At 35.3% G+C, this 24,863-nt stretch overlaps 1 protein-coding gene across 1 annotated transcript; it reads left to right on the top strand.

The window, feature by feature from the left end:
- The first annotated feature begins 1,525 nt into the window (after positions 1-1,525).
- LOC121424268 (low-density lipoprotein receptor-related protein 4-like) lies at positions 1,526-23,276 on the top strand. The gene is made up of 9 exons (XM_041619897.1): positions 1,526-1,586; positions 2,263-2,511; positions 12,360-12,522; positions 13,414-13,553; positions 17,479-17,727; positions 18,837-18,953; positions 19,281-19,472; positions 20,384-20,465; positions 22,877-23,276. The coding sequence occupies exons 1-9, from the start codon at positions 1,526-1,528 to the stop codon at positions 23,124-23,126; spliced, it is 1,503 nt and encodes a 500-aa protein (XP_041475831.1). The 3' UTR covers positions 23,127-23,276.
- Positions 23,277-24,863: the final 1,587 nt, after the last annotated feature.

Here is a 24,863-nt window from a genome sequence, read left to right on the forward strand (position 1 = left end):
TACTCGAAGCCAGTCATATGGAAAAAGGAAGTTGTCTGGAAAAAAAATCCACAACAAAGCTACCCAATATCAGTTAAGAAATCAACTTCATTCTTTTAACATTCTTTCGGTGGATATTCTTCAAGTGATAGACAACAATGTAATTAGTAAAGGTTGCGGCAGTAATAACTAGTTCACCCCTTCATTCAACAGTGGAAATTGTTTTTGCAGTGATAAACAGGTAAGAGTTTTGTATTTTACAAATAGAGTCTATTATATCACGCTTACATTGCTTACTGTAATAAATATGAGTGAAGTAATAGGACCTATTCCTATTTTATGGTGTCGGGTAGAGACTTTGTGTATTCTCCCTTATTAAATTTGTTCTGTTAATTTTCTTTATTTTTCAACTTATCATTCTAGAATTCATTCGATTAAATTGAATCAAGGGTTGAACTCTATGAATATTATATTCGGTTCAACGAAATTTGATCCGGCGACAATTGCTCCGTTGCAAAATCTGGACGTTAAGCTAAACATAATTTAACCTCCAAAAGCACACTGTAAAAAAATATTTGGTAAACTCTTAGCCAGCACGAGGGTAATGTGTCCAACAAACTTGGGGCAGCACTTTAACCGATTCAGGAAGCATGTTGTTCAGTGAGATTAAAAAATAGGCACCAATTACTTTAGAATGGGCAAAATTTTCATCACATTCGATAAATGAAATTGCCCAATAGAAATACCCAATGTTGGTTTGACACATTAATTACCCTAATTGAGCATTTTTACCCAATATTTTTAGAGTTTAAATAAGCCCTTTTCTTTATCTTCACATTATTTTGAACCATAAACTCTATCACAATCCTCACTCTAACCCGATGTCCTCTAAGATATTAATATCGGAGCAAATGTCGCAGGGGCAAATGCCGTGTCATCTAATATCTGTCGTTTTTTTATGTTTAGTGTGTATGAAAGAAACAAATAATTATACTTATAATAGTTCTATTACATATTGAAAAGCATGTATACAAAGAAAGGGAAGAACGTTTTATGTTTTACTTGGAGAACTACTATGTGGTAAAAGATACCCATGAATTATGTATCCTCTTATGAGCAGGAAGCCCTAAGTTTTTTTTATTATCTATTAAGTTTCATGATTTTACACATATTTAAGGTGCAATATCATCGAGACAGGGAATATTTTGATGTATGGCACATCGTCTCTAGATTAACTTTGTCCTTAGAAAATAAACTTTTAAAATCATATATCTACTATACAGATATGCACAATAAAGATACTGAGATACGTAAATCAAACTTATACTAAGAAAGAAGACGTGCATGCACTCAGAGAGATACAATCTGTTTTAGGCGAAGACTCGTTTTATCTTCCAAGCTTTCATTTCTGTCAGTGAATTATGAATATCGATTGAGATAATCAAGATCCATAAAATAGGCAAATATTAAAACAAGAACTAAAGGTAATGCATGCACACATTCACACACACACACCGATTCCTTTCTGTTTAGAAAACGATTCAGGATGATTCCTTTGAGAACAAGATCCTTCTTCGTTGCATTGTTCATCTCGGTGAATGTTTGTGGTAAGTCCTTCACTTTCATATCATGTGCTAACGATCTGGCACAAAGAAACACATTTTTTTCTCATTGCCGTACAATTTACATACAATATGTACATTGGTCACCGTCACTTATTACATATTCTTAGTCAATGTTAGAATAAACCAATCCTTTCCATTTTCAACCGAACATAAGCCTTGGCAATAAACTGCTTATTCCGTTTACCACTTTTCCCATAGAGTCAAAATTTCCCTTTATCGCAAGAATGAAATAATCTTAAAACGTACGTCTTTTCGATGAGTTGAGTGAGTGAATAAAACCGATAATACAAAAAATATACGTGCTAAACATTTGGGGCAATGAAAGACCACTGTCGGACCTCCCATACTTGCTCAATAGTGTTCGATTGTGAGTTTCATCCCCTTTACTTCCTTAAGGCATAGACTAACATTACGAAGGTCGTATTGAAAATTGATACTGGACGTTTTATCTTGCCATATCTTTACTACTGTAATATGGCATAGGGTGGCTATGCAAACACTTATTTGAATATAAATTTTTATTGTATCTGCATATGAATTTGTACTTGTCTTTTTAGTTATATGCAGAAATGAACTAAAATTTGATTTGAATTTGACTTTGATTCATGTTCTGTAACACGTACATATAATGCCTGTGTCATCAAACCTATTTTCTCAGCGGATAAGATTTTCCTGACGGACATCACAGACAGCGCCATTTATGTGGGCGACAACAGCGGACCGAACTTTTTCTCATCTTCCTTCCAGAAGCTGCCTATTTCTGGGGTTGAGGACCCAGTTGGTGTGGATTACGATTACAGAAATGAAATGGTCTACTGGACGGATGAGGGTAGGGGGACAATCAGTAGGGCTAAACTTGATGGCTCAATGCAGGAGGTATTGGTTGATGATTTCGAAGGAGTTGGATGTAAGTTGGATGTAATCCGGGTAAGGGGGGGGGGGGGGTTGTTACACCCACAAATGTAATAATCGCCCAAAAATGTAATAACGCCCACAAATGTAATAACACTTTACCCACAAATGTAATAACGCCCACAATTGTAATAACACTTTACCCACAAATGTAATAATTTCACCCACAAATGTAATAATGCACTTTATCCACAAATGTAATAATTTTTGATCGCCAACAAATGTAACAATGACTTTTAAAAATGTTATTAATTTGAAGGGATTTTTGGCAAATCCGTTCTAAGCTAAAATCGTATAGTAATAGGTTCATTTAGCACAAAAGTGCAAAGTCTCATTTCCTGACCCGGTTAATTAACAAATCATAATATAAGTCCAAAGTCTTTATTCCAAACCCGTTTTTTTTTTAATTATGATATAAATCCAAAGTCTTTATTCCAGACCCGGTTGTTTAAAAAATAATAATATGAGCCCAAAGTCTTTATTCCAGACCCGGTTGTTTAAAAAAATATAATATAAATCCAAAGTCTTTATTCCAGACCCGGTTGCTTTGAAAATAATAATATGAGCCCAAAGTCTTTTTCAGACCCGGTTGTTTAAAAAATGATAATATGAGCCCAAAGTCTTTATTCCAGACCCGGTTGTTTTAAAAAAATCATGAACTAAATCCAAAGTCTTTATTCCAGACCCGGTTGTTTCGAAAATAATAATATGAGCCCAAAGTCTTTATTCCAGACCCGGTTGTTTCGAAAAATAATAATATGAGCCCAAAGTCTTTATTCCAGACCCGGCTGTTTAAAAAAATAATAATATGAGCCCAAAGTCTTTATTCCAGACGGGGTTGTTTAAAAAATTATAATATAAATCAAAAGTCTTTATTCCAGACCTGGTTGTTTAGAAAATAATAATAAGTCCAAAGTCTTTTCTCCAGAACCAGTTGTTTCAAAAATTATAATGTAAATCCAAAGTCTTTTTCCAGACCCTGTTATTTCAAAAATTATAATATAAATCAAAAGTCTTTATTCCAGACCCGGTTGTTTAAAAAATAATAATATAAGTCCAAAGTCTTTATTCCAGACCCGGTTGTTTAAAAAAATCTTATGAGCCAAAAGTCTTTATTCCAGACCCGATTGTTTAAAAAATGATAATATAAGTCCAAAGTCTTTATTCCAGACCCGGTTGTTTTAAAAAAAATAATATTGCAAGTCCAAAGTCTTTTTTCCAGACCCTGTTGTTTCAAAAATCATGATATGAATCCAAAATCTTTTTTCCAGAACCGGTTATTTCAAAAATTATAATTTCAGTCCCAAATGAAATACATTAGTGATATTCCAGTGGAATAAAAATGAGAATCGAGCTTAGTCTTTTCTCCAGACGCTAATGGTAAATTAAAAATCAAGCATAGTCTTTGCTCCAGACCCGGTAACTAAAAGCTTAAACTTTATAGTAATGTGTTTATATAGCACAAAAATGCAAAATCTTTTTTCCAGACCCATTTATTTCAAAAATTATAATAATTATAAAAAACGAAGACCCACGATCCTATCTATGTTGAATAACATGGAAATGTAGCGTAGCCTTTCTGTCAGACCCAGTTATAAAAGTCATTAAAAACACAACAACAACAAAAACAAAGACCCTGCAACCATGAAAGGTCAAGTCTTTTTTGGAAAAATGTGGATTTGAATCAAAAGAGAAAAATCAGATAAACACAATGCTGAAAATTTCATCAAAATCGGATGTAAAATAAGAAAGTTATGACATTTCAAAGTTTTGCTTATTTTTAACAAAATAGTTATATGAACGAGCCAGCTACATCCAAATGAGAGAGTCGATGATGTCACTCACTCACTATTTCTTTTGGTTTCCATTGTTTGAATTATACATTATTTCAATTTTTACGAATTTGACGATTAGGACCTCCTTGCCTAAAGCACAAAATGTTAAAATGATAAATTTCCACGTGTTGCAGGGAGGAATGAAACTTCATTTCACATGACAATGACGAGAAAATAAAAATGTTTCATATTTCATTTAAGAAAATACAAAAGAAATAGTGAGTGAGTGAGTAATGTCATCAGTTTCTCATGTGCATACCGACCGAGATGTGCATATAAATGTTTAGTAAAATGAAGCGAAACATTAAAATGCCATAACTTTCTTATTTTACATCCGATTTTGATGAAATTTTCAGTGTTATGCTTGTTGAATTTTTCTCTTTTTATTCAAATCAAGTTTTTGTTGGGGTGGACTTGTCCTTTAAAAAAAATAATTTCTTGTATATTCCTTCCTTTTTTCTATGAAAAAACCTAAATAACAAAACATTAAAATACATATGAAAAAAAAACTGAGAAAGATATCAGTTAACAATAGGGGGATTACTTCACGAAAACGATAAAGTTGTTGATTGACGATCTATGATATATTATATAAAAGAAAAGCATTCTAACATGAGGGGATAACCATTCCATTCCATGTTTTTATTTGGCAATAATTCATGATTGACTATTTTTGCCACCCAATGTATGAGAAATAGGGTAGCTATTTTATTTAGTATTATTTTTATTACTTCTTTTGTCTCACCTGCATAGCAGAGTGAGACTATAGGCGCCGCTTTTCCGACGGCGGCGGCGTCAATATCAAATCTTAACCTAAGGTTAATTTTTTTTTTGAAATTACATTATAACTTAGAAAGTATATGGCCTAGTTCATGAAACTTGGCCATAAGGTTAAACAAGTATTACTTAACATCCTTTTAGAGTTTCATGTCACATGATCAAGGTCAAAGGTCATTTAGGGTCAATGAACTTAGATCATGTTGGGGAAATCAACATCAAAATCTTAACCTGAGGTTAAGATTTTGAAATATCATCATAACTGAAAAAATATATAGATCTGGTTCATTAAACTAGGACATAAGAATAATCAAGTATCACTAAACATCCTGCATGAGTTTTACGTCACATGACCAAAGTCAAAGGTCATTTAGGGTCAATGAACTTTGGCCGATTTGGGGGTATCTGATGAATTACAATCAAAACTTAAAAAGGTTTTGGATCTGATTCATGAAACTTGGACATAATAGTAATCAAGTATCACTGAACATCCTGGGCAAGTTTCAGGTCACATGGTCAAGGTCAAAGGTCATTTAGGGTCAATGAACTTTGGCTGAACTGTCTTTTTGTTTTGTTGAATTACCATCATAACTTTGAAAGTATGCTGGTCTAGTTCATAAAACTTGGACATACGAGTAATCAAGTATCACTGAACACCCTGTGTGCATTTTAGGTCACATGACCAAGGTCAAAGGTCAGTGAACTTTGGCCATAATGGGGGTATCTGTTGAATTACCATCATAACTTTGCAAGTTTATTGATCTGACTTTTCAAATGTGGACATAAGAGTAATAAGGTATCACTGAATATCCTGTGCAAGTCTCAGGTCACATGATCAAGGTCAAAGGTCATGTGAGGTCAATGAATTTTGGCCACATTGGGGGTATTTGTTGAATTACCATCCTATCTCTGTAAGTGTATTGGTCTAGTTCATAAAACGTGGAAATAAGAGTAACCAAGTATCACTTAACATCTTGTGCGAGTTATAGTAGTTTTCAAAGTCAGCACTGCTGTTATGTTGAATCGCGGGATGCAGGTGAGACGGTCAGAGGCATTCCACTTGTTTATTATTATTATTTCTTGTATATTCATTCCTTTTTTATGAAAAAACACAAAACTTTTAAATACATATAAAACAAAAAACTGAGGAAAAAGATATCAGCACAAATATGGGGATTACTTCCCGTAAACGATAAGGTTGTTGATCGACGATCTATAAGATATTATATAAAAGAAAATCATTCTAACAAGAGGGGATAACGTATTAACAAGTTCTTCGGTACTTGAAATTTTCAGTGTACCAAGCACCATTCGTAATATATTCAGCATTTTTTTTATTAGTTACAATTCCAATAATCTCAGTGGCCTAAGATATATTTTTTGGGGTGATATTGACCCGTTAAGTAAAGAGAGAGAGAGCGCGAGGATTTACGTGATCAAGAAGTGATAAGATAGGAAAAAAAAACTGATTTGAAATGACTGAAAGAGAGACAGGCAAAGAAAGAAGAGCCTCCTCCCACACCCGTACCAGAGTTACGGATTTAGGCTGTCCCGTCGGTAGATTCAGGTCCATCAACATCTTGAGGTTTGATCTTTCCAGGGGGCAAACGTGTGTGTGTGTGTTTGCGTTTTGTCAGACGTGTCTCAGTCAGATATGATTATTTACGTCTGGGACGACCTTTAACGTCACCATCCGACGTGACGTGACGTGACCAGGGAACCTCGAACCTCTGCATCAATTTGTAACTTCCCCACATAGCTTGGATTACAGGCGCACGCCACAACGTCCAGTCTTTAAATATGGTGTAGTCTTTGCTCTAGACCCATGCAGTTATTTCAAAATAGGAAATTATTAGAAACGATAAAAACAGACAAACAATATTAACAAAGACGCCACAATATCAATGATGTAGAATAACGTTGTTGTTGTTGTTGTTATTTTGGGTTTTTAAGGCGCGTACCATTCAGAGCTGAATATTTACGCCTTTTATTAATTTGACGTTTTTGTGGTATGCCTTATCACAGGGTTTTATATTTTGGGAGATGCTGGTGTCTAAGTTTTTAGATTAATCTTTAGCTTAATTTGTATTTTAGATGCGGGGTAAAGACAACTCTCTAAACCCAAGCATTTTAACTGGGTTTAATTTTAAAGATTGGTCTTGATTTTTTTCAATATTTGTTTATCTTATAAATAGCTGGGTCTAGATGAAGGTCGAAGCATAATAATAAGATTATTCAACAGAACAGGAATAAGAATATGACAAAGTATTATGTTTTTAGATTAATCTTTAGCTTAATTTGTATTTTAGATGCGGGGTAAAGACAACTCTCTAAACCCAAGCATTTTAACTGGGTTTAATTTTAAAGATTGGTCTTGATTTTTTTCAATATTTGTTTATCTTATAAATAGCTGGGTCTAGATGAAGGTCGAAGCATAATAATAATGTTATTCAACAGGAATAAGAATATGACAAAGTATTATGTTTTTAGATTAATCTTTAGCTTAATTTGTATTTTAGATGCGGGGTAAAGACAACTCTCTAAACCCAAGCATTTTAACTGGGTTTAATTTTAAAGATTGGTCTTGATTTTTTTCAATATTTGTTTATCTTATAAATAGCTGGGTCTAGATGAAGGTCGAAGCATAATAATGTTATTCAACAGGAATAAGAATATGACAAAGTATTATGTTTTTAAGATTGTTTGAATTAATTTCTAAATAACTGGGTCTGGAATAGAGACAATGCTCTAATCATGTGCTTTTGTACTTGGTCTTAATTTGGAGGATTGTTGGTTCTTAGATTCGTTATTGGGGGTTGGGTTTTGTTTTTTTTATTCTTGAAATAATTGTGTCTGGAGGAAAGTCTACAATCGATCTCCATGTTATTCCACAGTTGTTAGATTATTGGGTATTTGTTTTAGAAAATTTTATTTTTAAATAATAACCAAGTCTGGAAAATTGACGTTTTCTTTGCAAATGCATAATTACAATGTTTTGTAGGGGTCTTAGTATTATTATACAAAAGAATGTGGGTGTGGGGTACAGACATATTTTTTCACTGGGTGTAACTTTTGAAAACTGGTTTTAGATTTGATTTTCTTTTTTAATTCATTTCTTAGATAACCTGGTCTGGAGGAAAGAGTACGTTTTACAACTCATGTTATTCCAAGAGAATGTGATAGGGTCTTATGTTAGAAGATTTTTTTTGCGTAATTTTTGTAATGATTAGGTTTGGAATAAAGACAACATTCTAAACCTCTTTTTAAAAACATTTTCTTAGGTTCAAGGATTGCTTGGTATTAGATTTGGATTTATTTATATTTTTACTCTTAGCCTTATTTTGAAAAACAAATGACTGGGTCTGGCTAAAAGACTACGTTATATGTCCATGTTATCCAGCATTAATAAGATAATGGGGTCTTTATACGTTTTTTTTTTTTGTATTGTTATTTACAATTTTTGAATAACAGGGTTTGGAGAAAAGGCTAAGCTCGATTTTCCTTTTTTCCACTGGAATATCATTATGGTATCTTAGTTTGGACTTATATTATAATTTTTGAAATAACTGGGTCTGAAAAAAAGACTTTGGACTTACATTATAATTTTTGAAACTACTGCGTCTGGAAAAAGGCTTTGGACTTTTCATGCTTTATGAAGGCATTACTATACACTCTAAAAAATGAAGTGCTAATTTAGCTCTTAAAGAGCGTGTATAGTGACTGCACTTCGGAGTGCTGATTTGTCTAGTTCAAATTTGAACTAGACAAACCAGCACTCCGAAGTGCAGTCACTATACACGCTCTTTAAGAGCTAAATACTAGACAAACCAGCACTCCGAAGTGCAGTCACTATACACGCTCTTTAAGAGCTAAATTAGCACTTCATTTTTTAGAGTGTAGGGTTTTAGTTTTTAGTTTTAAATAACCGGATCTGGAGAAAAGACTATGCTTGATTCTCAATTTACTCATAGCGCGTATATTCACAATACGTTCAGTATAATTTAAAACAACAAAGACTTTGATTCCACCAGTTTTAATTAACTGGGTCTGGAGAGAAGACTAGGCTCGATTCTCATTTCTATTCCACCGGAACATCATTATCATATCTTAGTTTGGACTTATATCATAATATTTGAAACGATCGGGTCTGGAATAAAGACTCTGGACTTATATTATTATTTTTAAACAACCGGGTTGGAATAAAGTCTTTGGATTTATATTATAATTTTTTAAACAACAGGGTCTGGAAAAAGACTTTGGATTTATATTATAATTCTCCACTATCTCACAAAATGTCCAGAATACTCACAAGAAAGGGAAAGGCTCTAACTTGAAATAAATGAAAGCGAATTGGATATAAAGAGACTTCTCAATTCAGCAGAGTACTCGCATCAAAAAGCTTTGGTATCCTTCGTAAGAAGGACCCAAAGATTCACATAGTATATTCGAGTCATTTTAAACATATTGTTAATTGAAATAATAGAACGTTGTATTTGTTCCATTCATATATGAATATTAATATGTTTGTTGAGTCTTATAAACCCATGTTGGGAACAAATAATTATATACGTGTTAGATATGAATGTGTTAGATATGAATGCATTACATATATGTCTTCCGTATGATCTTATTAATTTGTAAATATTTGATATATTGAACAAACTATGAGATGTGAAAATTAACCCAATGCACGATAACTGCACAAGACTCAGAACGTTTGTTTTGTCTCGAACCTAACCATTTGTATTAACTTTGAATTTCGAAACTCGGTTGAAGGAGATCATTTCGTCAACAGACATCACACAGCCTTGACTGGTATTGGGGGGGGGGGGGGGGCTAAGGCTACGCATGCGCATCATGCAGTAGCTGAGAAACCTGATCAATGTACCGATCCGGGCTTGGCCAGAAAATACATCTGAAGTGGTTAAGCGATTTGTGATGACAGTCTGTTGTGAATCTCCAAAATTGCGCGAATAATGCAGCGCCGTACCTGACTTTTACTAAATTGATTTAAGTACAGAAAAATTTATAAATAAAATTACCGCAAATTATGCTGGCGCAAATATTCACTACTGAATAACACGCGCCGTATAAGCTAAAACAACAACAATTCTTGAAACAACCGGGTCTGGTGAAAAGACTTTGGACTTATATTATCGTTTTTGAAACAATCGGGTCTGGAATAAAGACTTTAGGCTCATATGATTATTTTTTAAGCAACCGGGTCTGGAATAAAGACTTTGTACTTATATTATAATTTTTGAAACAACCTGGTCTGGAATAAAGACTTTGGGCTCATATTATTATTTTTTAAACAACCGGGTCTGGAATAAAGACTTTGTATTTATATTATATTTTTTTAAACAACCGGGTCTGGAAAAAGACTTTGGGTTTATATTATTTTTGAAACAACCGGGTCTGGAGAAAAGACTTTGGACTTATATTATTATTTTTAAACAACCGGGTCTGGAATAAAGACTTTGGATTTATATTATAATTTTTAAAACAACAGGGTCTGGAAAAAGACTTTGGATTTATATTATAATTTTTCAAACAACCGGGTCTGGAGAAAAGACTGGACTTATATTATCATTTTTGAAACAATCGGGTTTGGAATAAAGACTTTAGGCTCATGTGATTATTTCTAAACAACCGGGTCTGGAATAAAGACTTTGTACTTATATTATAATTTTTGAAACAACCGGGTCTGGAATAGAGAATTTGGGCTCATATTATCATTTTTGAAACAACCGGGTCTGGAATAAAGACTTTGGATTTATATTATAATTTTTGAATCAACCGGGTCTGGAATAAAGACTTTGGACTTATATTATAATTTGTTAATTAACCGGGTCAGGAAAAGAGACTTTGCACTTTTGTGCTATATGAACGCATTACTATACGATTTTAGTTCAGATCGGATTTGCCAAAAATCCCTTAAAATTTATTACATTTGTGGGTAAAGTCATTACATTTGTGGGTGAAATTATTACATTTGTGGGTAGTGTTATTACATTTGTGGGCGTTATTACATTTGTGGGTAAAGTGTTATTACATTTGTGGGCGTTATTACATTTGTGGGTGCAACAGGGGTTGAGTTGAGAGGATTCACCATCCACATATACATTCCCAAAACTTATTAGAGGGGGGTTTGCACAAACCTCCACTTAAACTCGCACTAATTACCATGGCAATCTAAAACATACTTCAATAGATAAATACATCATTACTTCTGCGTAGGATAATCGCTGTTGCAACACATGTAGGGAAAACTAAACCAGTCAGGATGCATGTATGTAATTACATAAAACAATTGGAAATTGGGGCGTTGCTTGATCAGCCCGCCTATTGAATATTTGTTAAGCTGTTTAAATACATTCTTGCCCCCCCAAAAAAAAAAATAATAATATATATCGCTAAATTCTTAGAGTCAATTGCCTTGCTTTTATCAGACTTTTATCAGATACATTTTATCAGATACATTTTCAGCCGATTGTTTGATGAATTTTGATCATTTTTGTGCATAATTATTTTCAGTCCAGAGATAGATAGATAAATATATTAATGGTTTATTAATAACAAATCAAGCCATCATCGCGGCTAAGGCCGAATCACGATGTATGTACATGTTAATAATGACACCAAAAAATATATTCAAACAATAACACACATAATTTCAAAATAAATAATACGGATAAAGTGTGGTATTGAAACTACTCGTGTTGTGGAATTCTAGAAAGAAATATTAATTGAAAGTGAATTTTGAGTCTGGAAAATGACTAGTGTGAATGCCATTGTGTATTCTATTTTATAATGATAAAATATAAAAACAATTAACAAATTTACGGAAACATTAAACGAATCGGCAAAAAGTATTCCAAATGACGAAAACAAAAAAGATAGAGGAATAGGAAAAAATATTTGATTCACGCATGTACTATTTTGAGTTTATGAAAACGTAGGTAGCGTGTATGTGTTAATAATTCGTCTAGTATACTGCCATTTTGTTTGAATTTTGCGTGTATCAAATTCGAATAATTACCTTTATCTATTATAACACCATGGAAAAATCCTTAAATCGTTTAAAAATGTGAAGATTACCCCTTTAAGTCTTACAATTGTCTGATACGTTGTTAGACTGTGTTGACACCAGGCTTTATGTGAAAACACACTGTCAATACATACTCTGTACATTCTAGTAAACAGATCTATTACGAAATATTCTATTTAGATCCTGAAGGACTAGTATTAGATTTGGAAGATGAACGGATGATTTGGACAGACACCTTGCTTGAGAAGATTGAAAGTGCAAACCTTGATGGATCATCAAGGAAAACTATCATCAGCACCGGTCTTTACCTCCCATGGAGTATCACGCTTTCGTACAAGAGAAGGTAAACGTCCACGACCATGTAAAATGATTCTAACCTTACAACAATCTGGCCAAACGCCCCATATGGCAACAAGAATGAAATTGTAAAATATCTTACTATAGGCAAACTGGTATTTTTGTTTACTTTTATTTAATATCGATCATCTTCTCACTACATGTTTGTTGTCCTTTTGTGAATGTTCTTTGTTCACTAGCATGATTGTTCTTCATATACAGCAGACCCTTGATATGAAAGTTCCCAAGTACACAAGTTAATCCAAGTAATAATTTAAAGCCATTAGAATTTGAATAATAGGTAGACAAGCTTATATCTATTCACAATCTTAAGAATGATTAAATCAAATAAACAATTTTGGGGCATTATGAGTCAGGCTACAAAATAGTTGTTAATTATCAACATTTCGGTATATTCCAACAAGGATTAAGTCAACTTCGGGGGGGGGGGGGATTGGCAGACGCATATTCATTAACAACTGAAAAGATATAAATCGGAAGTCAAGCTTGATTTTAAAATGTTCCACGAAGTTTTGACGGAAAACTAGAAATAGAATCTAGATTCATCAAGCGGTTTGGACCATCCTGCGCGAGAAAAGTAAAATACTTCCGATTTCACGTGACTCCCCCCCCCCCCCCTCTTTTCACTAGATGCTGAGGTAAGTGATCGTGACTCGATCGGTTCAACAAGGTAGTTCAGCGTGAGAAAGATTGAAACAGAGTTTATATGAACTGATCAAATGAACAGAACAAGTTAATGTTAACAATGTTCATTTTTCTTCTGTTTGCGACAAATTAGAAAATCAGAATCATATAAAATGTATTTGCTTCGTAACATACTACTTTATGCTCAGTATATTTTGTTGGATTTAATAATTTACTGTTTGACTTGTTATAGGATGCTGTATTGGACTGAACATGGAGATGACGAGTACATTAATTCAAAAATTGAAATGGCCAACAAGTATGGTTTAAACCGTCGTACGCTTGTCTCAACTAGAATCAAGGAACCCAACGGCGTGGCTTTAGATGGCCAAGGTACGAATAAATGAACAAATAAATAAATAATTCTTATTTACTCAGAGTAGCTACTCTAGCTATATCATGCCTAGGAATATTATCCCAGCAGGCCCTGAAGAGCTTAGTATATCTGAAAGCAAAACAAAGAAATAATACTCCAAATTAAAACGGGGATGCATTTTCATTTTCCTCTTAGGAATTGAATACTTTGGGGCATTGTAAATAATGAAAGGATTTTCAAGTATTTTTTAAAACCAATAATGATTGTTTTAATAGAGCGAAAGCGTTTATTTTCTAAAAATGAAATTGCAAATTATATTGGTTTCTTTTTGACAGTGCTACACTACTGGACAAGACCCGTACAGGAAATATTTAGTTCTGGAAGCACTTTGGGGTAAAAATTGAAAACGGGTCTATTCCAAAAAAATTACAGTGTGCTGAATCTGATGTAATTGGTAACTATGCCGATATTTAATGTCTTGACCGCCTAAATTGCATAAATAAAATGTCTGCCAATTGGCCATTCGCGGTTCAGAACCGCTGTGCAAATTACCGGTTCTGTACCGCGAGCCGATTCAAGTTAGTCGCGTTAACACGCTATGAAAAAGCCGATTCAAATGCCGATTAAGTGTAAACACGGTAATTTGCACCACCAAAGTAGTAGGTTCTGAACCGCGAGCCGATGCAGAATCGTCTTTTTTTCTACGTGTAAACAGAAAGCCGATTCTGCACCGGCAATTTGTGCGCATTTCATTTACTTTACCACTGTGACGTAATTGCAAGCGCACTGATCGAGCGTTGTCTTTATAATGACGTATATTGTTGGTGTGCGTATCATTTCAGGTTTTTGCATTGGCTCGCGGTTCTGAACCGCGAGCTGTAACAACGTGTAAACGCAAACAAAAAGCCGATTCTGCATCGGCATTTGGTTCTGAATCAAATGCCGATTAAGTGCAAACATGGTATAAGTGTAAACACAGTAAATATGTGACATTCAGGTAGCATTATGACGTCATGGAGCTTAATTGTTATCTACGCTGCGCGTCGCATTGCTTTCATTGTTGGTACGCCTAGTATATTTCACGCATTTGCGCATGCGTTCTAGAGTGTTGAATATTATACAGATATTGACTGACGGGGTGTGTAATATAAGCATATTCTTTGGACTGCCGGATTTATATGATCACAAGGGAAAATATTAATTGTTAAGGCGGTCCAAAGAATGTTATTTTACACATCCCATCAGTCAATATCTGTTATATAGGATAGCCTAAATTATGATGAAGATAAAGTTAGGCCTAACGATGCGTGCAGCCTGTTGTTTATGAAAGTCAAAGTGATTGACGAAACTGGTAATTGGTATACATGTAGACTCTAACGCAGTAAATGACCCTTTTCTAATCAAATCAACTTTGTTTGGGCCAAGCCCTACATCTAAGGTAGAGTCCAGTCCAGGTCCACGACCCAAGGCAGACCGAGAATGCATGTTGATCCATGATCATGTGCAGATTTCGATTTAACGTTAGACCTGCCCTATGGCCTAACTGGGGATGCAGGGGCGGATCCAGCTTTTTATAAAGGGGGGGGGGCTGGAGTGGTATGCGAGGGAGCGTAGCGACCGAGTCGGAGCGAGCGAGGGGAGGGTGTGGGAGGGGGTGTCCCTCTCCGACAGTAGGGAAATTATTTGAAAATCTGTGTGTGAAAATGGCGTTTTCTTGCATCTAAAACACCACTATTTTTGGTATAGAGGTCGTTAATACAATTAATGTAAGGCCAGTTAACAACACAGATACAAAGAATTGGGGACCTTATTGGAATAAGCACTGTTAGCCTTATACTTTTATTATGAACAGCTTGTCACTGATACTTGTCACTGGCAAATACATAAAAATAGAATAAAATAAAATTACAAGTTAAAAAAAAGATAAGATTTTAAAAAATGGTCCCCGGATTTTTTTTCTAGATCCGCTTCTGGGATGAGATAAAACATGATCTGTTAGGTCTGGAAATCTAGACCTAACGTTAGATCTATATCTTGTAGACAAGAGTTCTAACGTTAAGTCAGACTGTGTGAGGACTGAGGTTTCGGCTGTATGCCTAACGTTAGATGTTGGTTGTCCAGGACCAAATCTAACTAAATGACTCTTTAGCACTAGATCAATCATCTAAGTTCTAACTCACGTTGTTAGCAAGATTTAACGTTAGATCTAACGTCAAAGGTTAGGCCAAACGCTAACACGTTAAAAGTTAGACCTAGAAAATTAGGCCCTACTTTAGTCGTTATCTAGTTAACGTTAGAGCTAGACTCTCGTCTCTAATTAGATCTAACGTTATACCTAGATCTACGTTAGACTAGATCTAGGCCTTAATCTAAATCTAAGTACCCAATTTTATCGTCCAAAAGCTGATCTTATTCCTCATCAGACATCACCTCATCCAAAATTAAAAGTTATAAAAGTTTTTCTGCAAGAAAAACGTTGGCTCCACTCACCAATACCGGTACAAAGATAATCCAGAAATCGTTAAATCCACAGAATTTCAGAAATGATGGTTATTCCTGTTTAATGTTACACAATACAGTAACGTTAGGCTCCATTTTATTAACTGAAGAAGGCCTAACGGTAAACCTAACTCGTACTCGTAGTAGCCTCCTAAACCTAGTTGTCGTCGTAGGACTCATTTAAATTTCGCGGTCCGGTTCGAAAAAATTGATTGATACCATTGATATCTAGTGTTGATCGATTACAAACGATCGCTACTTCAGTCCCACATATTTTATTTCCGTGTAGTTGGTAACATTTAATCCACAAGAGAGCGCCATAAACGTAGAAAATATATTCATGGACCAGTTGGTCAATATATTCATCGAAGGTGGACCGGCTAGGAAAATACACTGATTTCGATCATATTACGTGACGCGCAATTGACCAATCGCGCTTGGCTATTTGATATCGTCTTATACTCAACGGCAAATTTTGTTCAGGAACCTATGGGATATTCGTCGGATTTCATTCTTTTTAGGGATACGCTCTGATACTGCTGAGGAAATTGATTCAGACCAAAATACGCAATTTTGATGTATCACAAACACTCTAGATAAATGACAATGCGAAATCCTGAATACATAACGTGTACCATTCTAAAAATTTGCTATTTCTGTGTGCAGTTAATTAATTATGCAACTTTGTGCATAGTTTGGAATATCATTCTATAATTTCAGCTCAGAGGTTTATCATTTTTTGGTACAAATAGCATTTGTAGCATTATGAATAATCATAAGGCCTGTGAATATGATTTAACACTCAATTATTATGTATTTTTATTGTTCTGTGCTTTTTAAAAACAAATGTTATTTTATTATATTCTAAGGGCCATAAAATAATTCATAATGACGAAAATGCTATTTATACCCAAAATTACGAACGTTTTAGTTGGAATTAATAAACTATAGCATAATGTTCTACAATATGCATAAATTTGCATAATTAATTAACTGCAAACAGAAAAAACTGATTTACCCGAATGGTACTCGTTCTGTATGCAGGATTTCGCAGTATCCATATCTGTGAAAGTGAATATCATAAAAGAGTATTGTCAAAATAAGATTCTGAATGGTAAATTTGGCAACAAATTTTGTTTATGCAATTTTAATTGTGTAAAATAGTCCGGTCCCCAACTTTAACCCCAAATGGCCTCCAAAATTTTATCTTGGCCTTTATTTCCAAAATGCCTCTAGCCTATACTGGCGCATTCTTGCAATGAAAACCCTGTCGTAAGTTGTAGATTGATACATGGGTAATGACTATGTTTCATTGGTGCAAAATTTGCAAATATAAATATGTATTATATATATAATATATATATATATATATATATAGGTATATGTATATATATTTATATATATCATAGGTTGTTTGCGGATTCTTTTTTTTCACCTATTCAGAACAGCGCCTCTATTGGACAGAAGGATTTTATGACGTCATAGAATCGATAGATCTCGACAATTTAGATCGTCAGGTGCATGTCTACGCAGTGTCTGGTAATATATTACTTTGGGGGATATCCCTGTACTTCGATTCAATCTACTTTACTGAATGGGGGTCCTCGATGCTATATGAAGCTGATCTTGGGGAAGAGGAAATACGGAACGTTAGCGTCCATGCATTTCCTGTTCATGTAAAAGTATATGCAGGTGAGTGGCAGGGCACAGGGGATGTTAGTATAAATTTGACCAAAAAAAAGAAAAAAGTTAGTTTTGCTAAAAAAGCGACTTTGTTCAAGGAAAATATTATTAACCAAAAAAAGGTTTCCATTGAAAAAAAAATGTTTGCATTTCTGCCATTTAGCATAACTACTAAATCTCCAGGGGTGCTGCCTATAGCAAATAACACACGCAGCACCCCTATATGAGTTTAAGGGCTTGCACGGCATACGAAAAATAGCAAGGACTTTTCGCATTTCATCTTCTTATATATTTCAGTAGTCATGGTAGTGGACTTCTTAAAAGCATTCATCATCCTTTGGTCACAATTACGATTGATATATGCTGAAATAATTTACACAATTGCAATTAAGGTCCTCTAAGTTGGCTCAATGAATCATGCGTCTGCAGAACTTTCACAAAACTTTTTTAAAGCTTTCCTGCCAGTAAATTCGTGGTTCTAAACTGCCGTAATTGCAAGTGCTTGCTGCTTACTTGTAAAAGTGTAGGTTGAATCTGCGCACTTTGCGTCTACCTCCTAATAAAAACATAAGTTGAAGAGGAATTATCGTTATGTTTAAATAATAGGTTGTTATGGATTTTAACTTTTGCATTGTTTATACTGGTTATGCTCGCGTTCAATGGCCAATGAGGACAAAACTAGTCAGGATTCTTGTGTCCACAGGTCATGTGAGTATAGACCTACCCCATGTGTACAAAAGCACACTTGTGTACAATTTGAAAAGTAAAAAAAAGTTATCACATGTGTACGAACGATATATATATTGTAACTTTCAAGAGGGGGTGGGCATGCCACCCCTTGAAAGTTACACCATATATTTTTAATGAGAATATATCGTTCATATACATGTGAGTACTTTTTTTTTTTGCTTGTCAAATTATACTTGGATAAAATTGGCTTAAATTTTTGGTGAAAACTTTTTTTTTTTTTTTTTTTGGTGGGGGGGGGCAGGGTTGTAAAATTATCCAGTGGGGAAAAGGTCCCCCCCCTTTCGAAAATCTTAGATCCGCCCCTGTGGCAATCACAGTGTTGAATGACTAAAATACGTATTCATACGTATTCATTTATATCATCATAGATCTCACCTGTCCACATCCGAGCGAGTGTCAAGGACACAGTACGTGTGAGTTGATCGCATATGAGACGCCATCCTGCACTTGCCTGCCAGGGTATACTGGGTCAACGTGTAATGATGGTACGTTAATATTTGATCATCACAACTTCTGAAGAATTAATCTTGATAGTGAAAGTGACAGGTATGAAAATATTGATGATGACATCCATGGTAATGGTCGTGGTTATATGGAGTAAAAATACAAGTCATATTATGCCCGCTAAAAACATGCAATTTGCAGCCACAGTATAGCCCTACTTTGCTATGCAGTCTCCGTGAATCAGCTTTGATACACAAACTGCAGAAATGGGTCTACATTTGTAGACAAAGTTTAAACTGGGGGTATATTTTTTACTGTTCTGTTATCAAAATATTCATGATATTTGTCATTTGATATCGTTGGTACAGAAATCACATGCCCTCTACCTTCTAATGTGAATCCCGATACCCATTTTGAGGACCCCAGTCCAATATACTATAACAGCCAAACTCTGATTGAAGTCTGTGATAACGGCAACGACAGAAGAACGCATGTCTGCAATGGGTTCACGGGCGATTGGTATACAACTACATTGATCGACTGTACCAAGTCTGGTTCTGGTAATTATTTCCTTTAAACTTTTTTTAATGTAAGGATACCTGAAAATATTTTTTTTAAAACAATATCACAATTTCTGAGACATTTAACATTAAGCAAATTTCCTTAGGACAACAACTGCAAAAAATGTACCCATAAAACCATACGGAGCTTGCGTTAAGCAAAACGGATGCTTCTTTAGGAGTATGAGAATGAATGTGATCATGTGATTACTGTTGAATAAATCACAGCGAGTGTGTCATGTCTAAAGTTTCAAAGTGGTTTATCCGCAGGACGGAAATAATAAGTTTTCGCCACCACTACGCAGGCGCATTCTTGAACGTTGAAAATATATTTTTAAATTCCCGCCTTCAGGACAAAGCAGCCTCTGTCGAAAATCTGTGAATCCACAGAGCAGTGTCGTCCTGGACTCTGGACAAACGACATACTTGCAATCTTTCGTCAGCTCCGAATCTTATGATAATCTACTGTCCCGGTTCACCAATTCTCGACAAAGACCTCGTAGCTATTACATGTGATCTGACGGACAATTTTTTCATTAGATTTCCAACGTTCCGAAAAGTGTCTGCGTGGGGATTGTGAAAACCCACTGTTGTAAGACGTGACTGTACCAAAAGTTGTCAACCATCGAAGAAGCACCCGTCTTCCACAAAAAATGTCTTACGTTTAGCTATATATCTTAAAATTTGGACAATATAAAGAAGAAGAATTACTCTTTCAGATCATTTATTTTTTTATTTTTTTTAACTCTTTGAAGAACAAATTACCTTTTTGGGCTATTCACGGAGAGCCTTCCTTGGCGTGGTTTTGGGATGGCTGATCACATTCAATTTGCCAATCAACTACCATAACGGTGATTAGCCTATTTGCTGATTTTACACAATTATTTCTTTTAAATTATTTACATTTTCAGGACTACCACAAGGAGCGGTGATTGGTATCTCATGTGGTTTTGCTGTCCTAGCCGTTTTATTCTTGGCAGTGTGTTGGAGAGCGTAAGTAATATAGTCTTTTAGCATCCACTTCGCAGACGCTTTCTGCAACGTTGCGAATCTATCGAAAATGCCCGTCAAATCACAATGGACAGATTAGAGCTCATTGTCGAAAGTTGATGGACCGGGAGAGCACATCGTCTAATGATTCGGACCGGACGAAAAATTGAAAATATATCGCTTGCCCAGAGTCCAGGACGACACTGCTGATTTGATTTACCGATGTTCGACAAAGGCTTCTTTGTTATGAAGGGCTTTAAAAAAAGTTTCTGTGCGTTGTAGAAAAGTGTGCGAAGTCACTGCTAAATACCCTACTAACTAGAAAGAGTGAAATGTTTAACCATGTTCATAATGTATCGCATTACTTTTAAAACCAATTCGATTAAGTTTGTTTAACCATTTTAAATGAATGACAGCAATGCTGATAACCCGTAAAATATTTTTTTTTCAAAAAAAAGCAGTACAATGCTGATAATATATGCAATATTATTTTGTCTGCTAATTGTGCATGAAGGCATTCATTTACTTTTTTTTTCATGCATTGCATTTACCTACTTTGCTTAGTCTTGTTTCAATTATTGTATAAAGAAATGATCTCATTTACAGTGCTAGTTAATTTAGAATTATATATATATATAATTATATATGGATTAGGACATTTATTAATAAAATAAAGTATTAGTCAGATTTATAAACATGTCACAGAAGGCCAACCCGGTCTTGGTGCCGCAAAGGTATCGTTCTTAATTTGAGCGCTAAGAAGTTTTCGTATCGTGACGCAGAACAGCTTTAAGAAGGCTTGTCATCACATCAGGTCATCGGGTCGGGCAATCGCGAAAGCCAACCTGTCTAGAAAAGAATTTTTGAGTTCCTAAAACGTCGGGTCCAATTTACCCGACTTTTCGAGAAAAGGGTACCCTTAATTCCTGAATGGTCGGGTCCAGTTTACCCGATGTTTTGGGAAAATCATAGCGAAATGATCGCATTGTCGGGTAAACTGGACCCGACATGTCGGGAATTTAGGCGTTCTTTTCTCAAATGGTCGGGTATACGTCGTGACTGCCCGCCCAGACGCGACAACCCGAGGTGATCATGGTGATGGCACAAGCCATTCAAGAATACAGTCAATGTATTGCCAAATACCTTTCATGACAAGAACCAAGAAGTCGTTACAACGAAAATGGGTGAATCAAAATGTTGACTCTGGCAAACGACACTTTTTCCCATTTTTCGTCGGCTCCGAACCTAACATTTATAGCGAAACTGTTGTTCCGCTTGACCAATTTTCGACCAAAAAATTCCAAGCTTTTCTTTGACACTTGAAGGGCAATTTCAATACATTTCCTTTGTTCTTGAATCCGTCATGTGTCGCGATGCGAAAACCTCCAGATATGACTTTCGGGATGAATTTAAGAGTTACCTATCCCCCCTATGCCGGATGTTGTATATCACATGTTTTGTCATATATAAATATTACCATTGTCAATGTATATCACATCATTAAAATAAATGCAATTATTCTTTTTGTTACTAAACTGGGATCCAAAAAAAAGCTGATCAAACCTTACAAGGGCACCTCACAAATACAAATCAGTCAAAATGAACAATATTCTTACACAGGCTAGCTTTAATTTCTATGTGCATGTCAATCATTAAGAGATTGGTTTAATCACCGAGACGCTATAGGCCCTCACATCAATTGCTTTCAGAATCCAAAGTCACAAAATGGCAAAAGAAAGACCAATGAAAATGTGATGGGATTACCAAAAAAAAAAATTCCCACTTTATCACATAATTCCTACAAGGCCATTTTTCAGTGATTGGCTCAGGCACAAAGAAGCTACAGGAAATTAACATCAATATGTTTGAATGACTGGAACAATTACACAGCAACCCATGAATCCCCTTTGGGATGTCCACGTAAGCGGGGATAATCTGAACACAGTTTGTGTTGGTGCGAAACTCTCCAAGCCACACAAAGAAAACACCGTGTTCAGATTATCCGCCGCTTACCGGGACATCCTCGGGATCTGCGTGTGTGGGTGGGCTTGTTCCAGTCATATACAATTTTGATTTCAACTTCCAGTTGTTTATTTGTGATCACGCCAACCATTTAATTACTCCTTTGAAGGACATGTTCAATCTCATATTCATCGGTCTTTGTATTGCTATTTCGTGAATTTGATTCCTAAAACCAATGGATGTAAGGGACTATAGCGTCTGTGTGTTTGAACGGATCTCTTAATTATTGACATGAGCTTAGAAAAATATTATTTAAGCTAACCTGTGTAAAAATATTGTTTATTTTGACGGACTTGAATTAGAGCACCGCCCTTGAAAAATTTGATCAGTTTATTTGGAACCCAGTTTACTCTTATGTCTATTGCTTTTCATGTATTATTTTCTTTCGTCAGATATGCAAGCTCTCGTAGGCCGAACCTAACTACATTGCAGAACCCCATTCCTACAGCAAGCTACCCGGGCTCTAGTACCCAGGTCCAGGGGAGGTCAACGGTGATAGTGGCTCCGCCAGGAGCCGTTGGAGGGGCGCCTATGGCCCCTCCTGTTCCACAAAAAGGTCAGATCCCAAGTGGACAGTTGGCCCCTGTCGAATTGCCACCTCCAGAATACTCCTATGTAGTATATAGTGGAAGCAATAACTAGCCTATCAAACACGAATTTTATGAAAAGGACCCCCTAAATTCCTGAACTATCGGGTCTGGACAGGTAACCCGACCAATCGATAATTTTGCTATAATTAAAAAAAACATCGGATAAACTGGACCCGACCTTTTAGGATTTGGAAAGCCTTTTCTCGAATCACTGGCGGATCCAGGGGGGGGGGAGGGGGAGAGGGAGGGGGAGAGGGTGAATCCGGATCGTGCCCCCCTCCCCCTTTGAGAAGCACACTTGAAATCTTTAATGTAAAAATGCCGTTAAAATAGAAGTGTGCCTCTCCCCCTTGAAAGTGAAGACCATATTTTTTCGTTGACGAAATGTCATTATTTTTTTTGGTTGAAAACCATTTTTTTTCTTCTGCTTGTCAATTTTTTTCTCGGTAATATGCCCCCTTGGAAAATCCCGAATCCACCCCTGTCCCGAATAGTCGGGTAAATCGGACCAGACTATTTTTTAATTGAAAAACTGTTTTCTAGAATGGACGGTTTTTGTGATTGCCCGGCCCGACGACCTGATTTGACCTGACAAGCCGTCTTGAATGTTCTGCGTCGCGATGCGGAGACCCCTCATTGCTTTGAAGACATGGAAGAACGATTCATCTGAGGCTCGAATATATATGATTAAAACATATAAAGAGAAGCTGTATTATGAATGAAAAATAGCTAATATAAAAATGTTCAGCGTCGTGAAATAAAGGGGTACACAAGTGTGTGTGTGTGTAAGAGAGGGTGAGGTGGTGTGTATTTGTGTATACATGTACGTTTGCTGGTGTGGGTGAGCGTATGTGTGTGAAAGAAAGATATGGTGTATGCGTTTCCACGTGTGTAAGTTTCCATGCCATTTTTAGGGGTACTCCAGGCTGAAAATCCGAATAAATAGAGTAAAATTCACAAAACAGAACGAAGAAAATTTCATCAAAATCCGATTACGAATAAGGAAGTTATCGAATTTTAGAGTTAAGCAATATTTTGTGAAAACAGTTGCATGCACGTTGTCATGAATATTCATTAGCTGTGGTAATGATGTCCTTTCCCACTTTCCCTTTTCTTATGTTATTACATGAAATCATAATGGGTATGAAATGATTCCGTTATAACAGAATAAGTTGCAACAATGTAAATGCACTTTTAAATCTACTACTTTAAATTCTTATACAGATAACAAATGCGAATGAACTAAATTTCATATACATGTAATGATATACAAAATAACGAATGGTATGTGAAATCATAGTTATAAATTTATTCATAAAGACATACAGAAATCTGTTTCACCGAAATAATACAAATCTTTAAAATGTCATAGTTTTACCATTCCTTGACTGATTTTGATCGAATTTTCAGTGTTTTTTTAGTCAGATTTTGTTTTTCGGTTCAAATCATACTATTTTCAGCCTCGATTACCCCTTTAATGTTCTGTCACTCATAAATGGGGCTTATTTCCCTTTATCAACAAATATTAACGAAAACTCATTAGGATTTTTTTTTCAACCTGAAGAAATAAAACCGACAGGATGAATATATTTTTCGAATCATCAATGTGCTGCTCTCGCCGCGTATGAAGTAGGTTTGTCAGTAGCGCTTCTCTGAAGTTCCCGATCATGGGGGGGGGGGGTAGTGCCAAAGTATTAGCATTATTATTAAAGTAGTTTCTATAACGCTAATTGTCCGTGGACATATTTATATTTGTGTTTCACATGAAATTATGTCACCGAATTTATAT

Source organism: Lytechinus variegatus, chromosome 11 (genome assembly GCF_018143015.1).
Source record: "Lytechinus variegatus isolate NC3 chromosome 11, Lvar_3.0, whole genome shotgun sequence".
Lineage (NCBI taxonomy): Eukaryota > Metazoa > Echinodermata > Echinoidea > Temnopleuroida > Toxopneustidae > Lytechinus > Lytechinus variegatus.

What these genes read in the sequence shown, in the direction of transcription:
- LOC121424268 (XM_041619897.1), top strand. Translation starts at nt 1,526, where the DNA reads ATGATTCCTTTGAGAACAAGATCCTTCTTCGTTGCATTGTTCATCTCG. An exon ending in TGATTTCGAAGGAGTTGGAT is followed by an intron (nt 2,512 to 12,359) that starts GTAAGTTGGATG and finishes TATTCTATTTAG; the next exon opens with ATCCTGAAGGACTAGTATTA. An exon ending in ACGCTTTCGTACAAGAGAAG is followed by an intron (nt 12,523 to 13,413) that starts GTAAACGTCCAC and finishes GACTTGTTATAG; the next exon opens with GATGCTGTATTGGACTGAAC.